The sequence below is a fragment of the Zalophus californianus genome, chromosome 14 (genome assembly GCF_009762305.2).
Source record: "Zalophus californianus isolate mZalCal1 chromosome 14, mZalCal1.pri.v2, whole genome shotgun sequence".
NCBI lineage: Eukaryota > Metazoa > Chordata > Mammalia > Carnivora > Otariidae > Zalophus > Zalophus californianus.
The window spans coordinates 25692994-25704043 of NC_045608.1; the positions used below are offsets into that span (position 1 = coordinate 25692994).

Here is an 11050-nt window from a genome sequence, read left to right on the forward strand (position 1 = left end):
CTGGGCCACCTCCCCAGGCAGCCCAGGAGGAGGGAAAGGGGTGCAGCAGCTTGCTTACCCGAGACTGCCTGGCTGAGGCACACTGTAGAAGGGGGAGAACACCCTGTTTTGCTTCTCCAGCAGAGCCTCTCCCTAGGCTTCTGCTACTCCCACCCCTTCAGCTCTGATGTCGCCACGCACCTCAAAATTCCCAGGATCAGGGGTGCCTGGGTGGCTCGGTCCTGGGATCGAGCCCCACATTGGGCTCCCAGCTCGGCGGGAAGCCTGCTTCTCCCTCTCCCGCTCCCCCTGCTTGTGTTCCCTCTCTCACTGTCTCTCTCTCTCTGTCGAATAAATAAATAAAATCTTAAAAAAAAAAAAATCGCAGGATCAGAACTGCATCTGACATAAAGCCTGGTAAGCCCTGTCCCTCCCCAGGCCCATGCTGCTCCTGTCTGAGGCTGAGGAGCCAGACTGCACAGGAGAGGACTGAGCAAAGCCTCTCCGCCTCCCTCACCCCTCCCTGGCTGGTGCTCACCTCTGGGCAGGGAGAGGCACCTGTTTTGAGCCCCACAGCCCCACCCAAGCCAGGCTGCACACAGTGTGTCGGAGACAGAGCAGTCCTGGCACCGTGATGCTGCCGCAGCTGGGCCAGCAGCTCAGAGCTCAGTCCACACTCACAGGTGCACCCAGTCACCCTGTTCCAGGCCACCGTCAGAGGGTCCAAGGGGCCTGGGCCATGGCCAACGGGGCTGGTAGGGAGACACTTCCAGGGCCCCAGTGCTATTCAGCTGCCTCCCAAAATCCAGTTACAGAAGAATCTTCAGTTTTGGCATCAGAGTTCTCTCCTGTACCTCCTGGCCACAAAATAAGACCTGTTTCTGTGTGGGGTTAGCAGAAACGAGGGAGCAGACAGAGATTCCCCCAGAATCCCCAGCGGTCACTCAGGGCCCGGCCGACAGGGAACCTGGGCTGGAGGCTTCTGTGTGGCATTTGCCTCTACAATCCTGGTTTCTCTTTGCCTGACTTGCAGCACCCCAGGGCCTGAGATGAGAGCCAGGCCCAGTCAGGCAGTCATCGGTCCTGTGGCACCCCCTGCTGGTTACTACAGGAAACCACGCAGCAGGCCTGGTCCCGCCAGGCCCAACGACTCAAGAGGGAAGGCCTCCGTTTCCCTACAGATACCGCACACTACAGACGAAGCAATTGAGGCACAGTGGCTGGAACAGATCAAGGGCCCAACACAGTTGTTGAATTAATGAAGGAGGGAGGGAGTGAATTTCCACAAATAAATAACAAGTGATCCTTTAAAATATGGCATAAAATCTGCTAACACCAATATTTGTTGAGTGCCAGGCACTCGGCCAGGGGCAGAGGGTGCTTTCTGGCATGGCAGCGGATAGAAAACCCATACTAATGACCACCAGTAGGAGAGCCAGCTGAGTCCAGACTATGCCAGGCCCACAGGCACACAGACTCCCGTGCTCTGTGATAAAGCCGACACTCTCCGACAGGCTATGCTACTGCCCAAGGTCACATGCTGGTTAAAAGTGGAGTCATGAAGGAGATGTACCCACCCCACCCCGAGGCCCAGCAAGGACACCACCTGGGACACAGCCACACTGGCCACCCCAGAAGCCACAGTGCTCAGAGTCCCCCCAGGAGGACTTCTTGGGGTGTCTGCCATACCCCATGTCTCCTTCTCCCTCCAGCTATTCCGCACCCACCCACCCAATGCTGCACATCCCTCACCAGAGTGTTCCAGGCACGTCACAATGAGCAGCACCCAAGAAAGCCTGTAATAGAGGGTGCGGCTTACTCCCGGGGCCCCCGGTGAGGCTTGTCAGAACCATGGCCCCACTACTCCTTGTGATGCACCCAGTGCTTGTGAATTCCAGAACAATTTTGCAGGAAGGAGATAGAAGCAGCACCCTCCCCACCAGAACACAGATTACCGTAGAGCTTTTGTAACTAAGACCGTGTCAGATTGGCAAGGGCTAAACAAGAAGACCTACAAATAAACAAACAAACAAAAATCCAGGCCAGGTACCTTCACCAGCTAAATGTGAAAAGCAAAACTCCTACACGTTTAGAACAAAATAGGGCAGAATATCTTCATGAGCTCTTAAGCAGCACCAAACACACACACACACACACACACATACACACACAGGGAAAGACTGATGAAACTGACTACATTCAAATGAAAAACTGCTGGGCTAATGAATAAACAAATAAATAGTGAAAAGCCATGCAACAATCCAGGAAATGGTATTTGCAATGTGTGTAGCCAACGAAGGGTTGGAATCCAGGATGAATGAAACACTCCCTCAGATCAATAAGAAATGGAAAAACAACTCTCAACAGAACGCTCAGGTTCCGGGGAGGCACTGGGCAGGAGGGGAGATGCGGGAGGCACCGGGCAGAGGAAAGACGCCCCCTCTCCCAGGCACGGGACGGCAAAGCCACACAAGATTGCAACAGCATGGCACGCCATCAGGTTGCTGGTGAGGATGTGCAGCGGGCTCTCTCCCGGCTGGAGGAGGGCGGTCTGGGAAGCAATTGCAGTATCTGGCCAAGCTGAAGGCCATGCATTCTCCCGCCTCCACAAGGATGCTCTCCCCCATTAGAGGCCTTGGAGGGACTCCAGGAAAATCTGAGCCAGAACACTTGGGATCAGAAACAACCAGCCTGCCCTGTGAGCCAAGCAGGGGTAACTATTGAATGTCAGTGTTATATTCAAACGCCAGAAGGGTATGCCATGGTTCAGATAGTCAAACAGAGCCTGTGACACAATGTGGATAAATCTCAAAATTATAATTAGGTTAAGTGGCGAGGGGATACATTCAGCAAGATCCATTGGCATCAGATTTTAAAACATGCTAGGCAAGATCTCTATATAACTACATTCATGGTAACATATAAAGATGTGCACTAGGGATATAGTCAGAAACTACTGGGGGCTCCAGGGAGGGCAGGAGAAAGGGTGCTGGGTGGGGAGGTTCACAGGGTACTTGGACTGTTATTACTTTTTTTAAACAAAAATCTCAAGCAAACGGGAACTGTGGTAGAATGTTAAGACTTAGCAAAGCTGTGATGGCAATTGATGTTTACTATCATTGTCTCTGTATTTCTCTGAATGCTTCAACAGGTCGCAATAATTTAAGAAAGCTGGCTGGGGGAGCTCCACACCCCAAGAAGGAGCATTCCTGTGTGGTGAGCACGGGGCATTCATTTAGCTCAGCCCTGAGCACGGGTGCTTCACAAACACCCCACTATCCCAGTGGCCCTCAATCATGGCCTCAGAGGAGAATCAGCCAAGGTGTGTTTGAGAAAGATATGTGTGCTCACTCCCAGAGACAGAGCCTGTTGGCCTGGGATAGGGCCAGGGATAAGTGTGTCCTTTTAAAAGACCACCAGAGGTTCTGTTGTCTGGCCTAGCATGCTCCCCAACACCCCAGCCCGGCCCAGGTAGAAGGCGCGCCTCCCGGATGGGCAGCAATCCCAGGCCCCCAAGGACTCCAGTCCGTTTGGCCTGCCTCTCTGTACCTGATCCCATAGTCATCTCTCTCTGGGCCCTCAGCTCAGGGAGCACTCTCATGTGGAGTTGAGTGTTTATGGCGCTTTTCATGCAGGGTGATGCGCTACACGCTTGGCAAGCATCTTCTCACTTGCCCTCACTTCAGGCCTCTGAGGCAGGTAGTATCAGCCTCACTTTAGAGATGAGGAAATAACCCAACCAGGGGCATGCACGGAACCAGTGGAAGGGCAGAGGGAACCCAGGGCTGTCTCAGTCCTCGGTTGCAACACCTTTTTGCCCACCTTTAACTTAAGGTGCTCCCTTTAAGGCCTTGATATCAAGCCTCTTGGAATGAGCCCCCTGTTTAAAAATGTTCATTGTACCACGTGACAGGGCAGACGTGAAACTGACACAAATCTCAACCCTCTAGCTGTGGTGGGTGGGTGGCCGTCACCGTGGACTCCGCCTCTAATCAGCAGGGGCGCTCAACTGAAGGGGACCTCAAGCCTGGGGGGCAGGCTTTCCTCATTCCTTTAACGTGCTATGGCACATTTCACAAATGAGGGCTATAATCATCAGGGAAACACAAATTAAAACCAAAACGAGACGCTACCACACACCCACCCACCAAAATAGCTAAAATAAAGAGCCAGGAAAGATCAAGTGTGGGTGAGGATCGAGAGCATGTGGAAGTCTAAGACACTGCTGGTGGGAGTGTAAACTGGTATAACTATTTTAGAAAACCATTGGCGGTACCTTCTAAAGCTAAACATAAACTTGTCCTATCCCCAACAATTCCCCTCCCAGGTATGTCTCAAAAGAGATGCATCATCTATACGTCCATCAAAAGACACGCACAAGTATGTTTACAGACACTATTCTTGGTAGCCATACACTAGAAACAATGCAAATGTCCGTTGGCAACAAAGGGGATAAAGAAACTGTAGTATGCTCATATAATGTGAATACCATACTCTAGCCCACATCAGCAAAAACCATACATGGATCTCAGAGACAAAACGTTGAGTCACAAGAAAGCCAGAAACAAGATATTACAGACTGTATGTTTCCACTCATGTAGAGTTTAAGAAAAGGCATAAAACAATCTACAGTTTCATAAATAGAAGATACTGTTTCCCTTTGGGTAAGGGGTAGTAACTCATCTGGGAAGTTCAATTTAGAGTGGTGGCGATACTCTAGAAGTTTCTCAATCTGGGTAGTGGTTCCATGGCATGTTCACTGAGTACAATTTAATAAAACGTTCCTGTATGATTTGTGCCTTTTTGATATGTACCATCAGTAAAAGTATAACTTTAAAAAAAAAAAATGTGCTCTAGACCATGATCTGCAGCATGGCACGTGAGTGACCTGGAGTGGAGACGGGGGGCCACCTGAATGCCCACGGAGAGCCTACCTGAGGGGAGCTGGGCCACGTGCTTCAACGCCAGGTGCAAGTTCTCTCGACAGGCTGGCTGAGGGTCATTCAGCAGGTAGGACAAGGCAAGGATGACATCGTGCTTTAAAAAGCCCTCTCTGGGGAAAAGAATTCAGATTTAGACACAAGACCATGCCCAGAGAGGATCCAGTTAAGAGCAAGGAGGAAGGTGCCCACCCACAACTGGCACAGGCCACATTCCTCCAGCTTCCAGGGAGAAGAAAAAGGCCAGAGGTGGACAATCTATTACAGCATCCCTAGAGGCCATGAGAGCAGCGTGGCTTGTGTGTGAGTGGAAGGAACCACATGTTGGAATCACATAGCTCTGCCCCTTCCTTAGCTAGGACTCCGATGCTTTTTGTGCCCCCAGATGCTTCCTTTTACTCTTGTGAACGTCAGTCCTATTATCTGTAAAATGAGAATGGGCAGCCAAACCTCACAACTGACCCACCCTGAACTTCGGGGATCCACCCACCAGGGCGCATACCCACTGATGCTCCAGGCTCTGCAAACCTTGCCCCTTGAAGCCCCTGCCTCTTCCCCCAGCTTGCCAACATCCAGATGCTTACCTCCAAACCTATGTAGCCTGTTATGCTGCTTGTTATAATTATATAAGTTAATTAACTATTAGGTAAGCCAATTAGATGTGAGAAGAGTTTTTTTTTTTTTAATTTCCTTATGAAAACAAAGTTGATTGCTTTGGGAAGACTCAAAAGTGAGTCTCAAAAAAAAGTGAGATGACTGTAAAAGATTCTAGAAGGTTTTTACATGCAGATTACTCCATTAATGTCTTTGAGTTCTCGCTCTATTGGAAAGAAACCAAAGCTGCAAATTAGATGATGTTATCGGTGTGGTTTAAGCAAAAAAGATGATGGGAAACACCAACCAGTGGGCCCACACCCAAGAAGAGGCCCTGGGTGGCACACAGGAATTGGTGAATGCCTAATTATTTGTGCCTGGGGTTAAAATGAACAGTTTAAAGGGAATGTACCATTTCTTCAATTGCTGGCTTTGTAACCATTTCTTTTGATTAACTGCTGGGCCTGAACACATCTGGCGTGAGGGCTTCTGAGGTCACATCTCTCGGGGCTGGGGTCAGTGAGAACTCAGTGTGATGCCCTTGCCCAAGGCCTGACACACAGGAAGTGCCCAACCAATCGTGCTCGTGCCGTGTTGGCCAGGATTTAACCCACGGTGAGTTCTGAGTCATTCCGGGACAAGAAAATCCTAGCAGGGCACCCAGGTTGCAGGAGACTTCCCTAATGGCCAATCATGAGGAGTCTGGGCCTCTTCAGTCAGTGCCTAGTCGCCCACTCCCTGTCATTCCTGCTTTGTAAGGCTGCCCTGTTTGCCTGAGGGCATCTGCCCCCCTCACCAGCCGGTGAGCCGGGGGAGCTAGACCTCCTGGAAGGCTCTCCCGTTTGTGGGCTGTCATACCAACTGACTCCTCAAGGTGACAAGATGTCAAGCCCCAGGCTGCTACCCTCATCCCCTCTTCCTGTTGCTACTTGTGTGGGTACTAGAGGTACAGAAGTTTCCACATGAGCAGTTACTTAGAGCTCGACAGGCTCCACAAGCTACTGGCTTTAAGTTATAAGATCCCCACTGAACTCGGGCCAACTTCAGAACCTGGCCTCCGTTACTTTTGGCCCTTTGTATTCTTCATCTACTGTGGTGTGGTGGAGTGAGACAGGGTTTGGGAATCCTGGCCCCTGGTCTCTTGGTTCTCCGCCTGACACCTGGAGGTGGCAGCGTGAGGGATGGCAGACACTGAAGGAGTGTGTGGGCCAGGCCATAGCAGGTCCTTGGTCAGTGATACTTGCTTCACTGTGTGTCCCCCTGCCCCATCCCCTGCGACCATGGCCATATCCCCCAACCTCCTTTTGCCACTAAACAAACCAACAACAACAACAACAAAAAAAACCAACAGGCACCCCCGCTAGGCTCACAATTTCCTTGTACTTGGCCAAGCTCCAAGCACTTCTCCCCACAGTGTCTGTCAGCTCTTGTTGGGGGGCTACCACTTAATGCCCACATCAGGTCCAGAGAGAAAAAAGGAACAGGAAAAATGAGAGGTGCTTCAGTCCTCTATGCTCCTAAGTATTAAAGCACTTTCCCTGGGTCTGTCTCAGATAAGCACAGCAAGACTCCACCAAGGTCACATCAGGAAAGGTTGGGGTCCCCAGACACCAGGGCTCCTGCCCCCCCCCACTCCTCTGCCCTTCTTGGTGCAAAGCATATGAATTAGGGATCTCACTGTAGCACCACCTCCCCATACGCACCCCGTTCATTCACAGCGACCCATCGGGCCAGGGCTGTACATGGTTCGGGCTAACCACGTCCCCTCTGGGGACCTGAAATTAGAACCCAGAGAGGAGTCAGGGAGCGGGGAAGTCAGGGGGACTGAGGGACGGAGGCCCCCATCTGGAGATGGCCCTGAGCAAGCGGGAGTGCCAGTTCACAGAGACTATCTGCAGGGAGAAGGCAGCAGCGGTCCCCAGAGAGAGGAGCGCCCAGTGGCCACCCAGGCCAACATGAGGCCAACGTTTCGGGGCTGAGCACTTCACATGCACCAACCCATTGAACTCCCTGCCCCCACGAGCAGGTGCAGACGAGGACACTGAGGCACAGAGAGCTTGAGGAGAGATGGGACTGAGCAACCTTACATTTCGTGAGATGGCCTGACCCTCCTGAAAGGACAAGCCGGAAGACAGTGAGCACCCTGCCCCTCTATTCCTTCTTTCTTGGCATGTGCACACTGGGCAGCAGTCCCTAGGCAGGGCTCCAGGGCTGTTTGTGGTTCTCGGTTCTGTTTTCAATACCAAGAAAAACTAGTGATCCCAGGTCAAGAGTGTGAACTGAACAGATGTGGGAAAGCACCCCCACCCTCCCTTTGACACACACACAAACTGACAGACAAAAATTCAGAGTATTCAAGGTCATCCAAGGGCCTGCCACCCAGGGGAGGGGTGTGGCTGCAGAGCATGACATTGGTTTCCAGACAGATGCCCACCTGCCCACGTTATGGGTCGCCATGATGTAGAGCACCTCGGTGGTCTTTATCCGCACCACGTCATTGCTATCCTTCAGCAAAGCTTTCAGGCTCTCCAGGCAGCCTGCAAGGCACAGAAACCTTTGAACATTTACCAGCCTCAGAAATCAACTCACCTAGAAGTCAACGGGTGAGCCAGTGTCGGGCAATAAGAAACTACCAGAAGCTCTGCTGCTTTGGGGCCTGGGGGGAATCGTGTCAGTTGCGAAGGAGTTCCGATTCACCGAAGGGGGGGTCTCTGTGGGCTAGAAAGGCTCACACAGGGAACTGTGTTATCTAACCCCCTGCACACTTCCGACTGATGCCTCGTCCCTCCGTCCACTACAGGATTAAGAAAATGGCGTTTGCATTTGGAGAGACTGAGGGGTCAAATTCTCACCCCTGTCCCAAATTAGTCCTGTACCCTTGAATAGGTTACACCTAGGGATGCCAGGTTGAACAAATAAAAATCCCGCTTTATTTATTTATCTGGCAACCCTAGCCTCGTACCCCTCCTCTGAACCTCCAGTTTTCTCATCTGTCAGTTTTCTTATCTTCCCTCCTAGGCAGGTGCTATGAGAATTAAGATAACACAGGCAGTGTGCTGGGGTGGTACTGCCCAGAGTCAGGCTTATGAAACAGCAACTCTTATTGCTGAAGCTCCAACCCGGTATCCTAGGCCTGGTTCTGGGAACCACAGCCAAATCTGGAGTTAACTAGCCCTTCGCTAAGGCTGGAGGAAGAAGCAGCAATTTGTCCATCATGCGCCTGATCTGGGAAACATGTGACCATGTCATGAAAATCACCTCAAGCCTTATTTTGATAATTAGCAGAGTGGGACACAAGGGACATAGCTCCCAGATACATGTGTGGTTTAGTAAGGCGTGTGCCTATCTTCTGTGACAGTCTCGTGGATGAGACAGATAAACAGCTCTGCTTGGTAGATTTGTGGCCACCTGGTTGAGCCATAGCAGAAGGGACAGATTCGTGGCTCTGGGTGGGACGCTGGTGGTGTATAAGCAAGGACTGACTGGCCAGCCGGGAGGGACACAGTGAAGGGGCCACGTCGCCCCTTCAGCCCCTCCCACTTTGAGCCACTGTGTCTGTCCATCCAGACCCCAGTCATGGTCACCTGGGCTGTGACACTCTCACCTATGTCAATGGCCACGTAGACATGCTCAGGGTCGTGCATGAGGTCGCACAACGCCATGAGGGCTTTCTGCCTCATCAGGAGGTCCTCCGACTGCAGCTCCTCGTTCAGCTTGGGCAGGGCCCGACAGCCATAGGCAATGGCGGCCTGGGCGGGGTTGATGTCGGGGGGCAGGTATGTGGAGATCCGGGCATGGGCCATCTTTCCACGCCTGCAGCGGGCAACACTCTAGCTCTCAAAACAAAGCTCTGCAGAAACCACTGATTAAGAGAACCCAAAAAGTTATCGTTATTACCACTGGGATTTAGAAGCTACTTCTCATTTGATCCTCAAAACTGTAAGGGCAGTCAGGTGGGTATCTTTACTTCCAATTTATGGATGGGCAAACTGACGCTGAGAGCAATAAAGGAATCTGCTCAAAGTCACAGCCCAAATTGCAAACTCCAGAGTTCTCCCATGCTTAACAACAGAGGAAATCACCAATACTTTCCAGGCTGGGCCTTGGGTCAAAGACACCAAAGAGACAAAACAGACCAAATGAGCAAACACAAATATGGTCACGACAGGTAGTACTTATCTTATGCCAGCAACACCCAGTATTTAACTCAACTACTCCAGAAGGAGAGGACTTGTGTTATCCCAATTTTACAAAGGTAGTAGTTGAGGTCTAAGGATAGGAATTGGCTTCAGGTCATGGACCTGATAGGGCCAGGAGCCAATGTTCAAATCCAGGTCTAGTTCATTCATCCATCAGGGACCCTATTCAGATGCTGCTTCTTTTTTTTTTTTTTAGTTTTTTTTTTTATTATGTTCAGTTAGCCACTGTATAGTATTCAGATGCTTCTGACATATCCACAAAAAAAGGAATTAAGGTTAAAGTGTGATTTATTTTTATTACACACATACACACTTGGAGCAACTACAGGCAGTGTGGCTCTGTATAGCTGACGCTTGAACAACACAGGTGTGAAATGCACAGGTCCACTTACACATGGATTTTTTATAATACAGTACATTTTTTACATAACACACTTTTTGCATAAATATTTTTTACATAAATACTGAATGTATTCTCTCCCTTATCTTTTATTAATAACATTTTCTTTCCTCTAGCTTCCTTTATTGTGAGAATATAGTGTACAATAAATATAAAATACATGTTAATCGACTTTATGTTATCGGTAAGGTTTCTGGTCAACAGTAGGCTTACTAGTAGTTAAGGAGGGAGTCAAAGGTTATAAGTGGATTTTTGACTGTGGAGGAAGGGTAGTATTGGCACTCCTAACCCCTATGTTGTTCAAGGGTCAACTGTAGTTAAGAACGGGCTCCAGACCTAGGCCATGGGTGGCCCTTGACAAGTTCCTTCTTCTCTCTGTGTCTTTCTACAGCTGCAAAAGGGAGGTGACAATAGCACCTCCTTCCCTCCCTGCCAGAGGGGTCATATGAACTGCTACTCATGAGCCTGGCACACCAGGCTCTGGATATGTCATGTCCTCTGTGGCTACTATTATGGGGGTGGTGGTTCCTGCGATTAGTCCCAGTGACAGTCCCAGCCCTGTAGGAACGATCAACTCCAATAAAGGAGGTGAGCCAGACTCTGATTCTGGGCACCAAATGACGGGGCAAGAGGGAAGGGGGCCTAGCTGGGAGGGACGTGGCCATTTCTGGGCTCCTCGGGCAAGGAACAGTGGGTGCTGGGGACAGGGGCCTCCCCTCTTCTAAGGAGCATGGGTTAGGGAGGTAAGAGGACGCGAGCCCAGCGTGAACCGGGCTGGGTGGATCTGGGGACCCCCTGTTCCCTCTGACGGCCGCTGGCTCACCTGCCTCAGCCCGCGGTCCCGGAAGCGCCGTTGCCAGGCGACCGGGTTGCCAGGCTACCCCGCGGCGTCCGCAGCGCCCGCCGCGCAGGCGCGAACGGCCCCGGGGCCGGGACCA

The 11050-nt window shown here is 51.1% G+C and overlaps 1 protein-coding gene across 1 annotated transcript in view; it reads right to left on the reverse strand.

Annotated features, from left to right (window-relative positions):
* Nucleotides 1-10965, reverse strand: part of RSPH14 (radial spoke head 14 homolog) — a 76664-nt gene extending 65699 nt beyond the window's left edge. The window contains exons 1-4 of the mRNA XM_027577505.2: nucleotides 10936-10965; nucleotides 9118-9375; nucleotides 7948-8050; nucleotides 4914-5032 (exon numbers count right to left, since the gene is read on the reverse strand). Coding sequence (XP_027433306.1) covers nucleotides 4914-5032; nucleotides 7948-8050; nucleotides 9118-9316 — 421 coding nt within the window. The 5' untranslated portion in view covers nucleotides 9317-9375; nucleotides 10936-10965. The remainder of the gene's footprint in view (nucleotides 1-4913; nucleotides 5033-7947; nucleotides 8051-9117; nucleotides 9376-10935) is intronic.
* Between the last annotated feature and the right edge of the window lie 85 nt (nucleotides 10966-11050).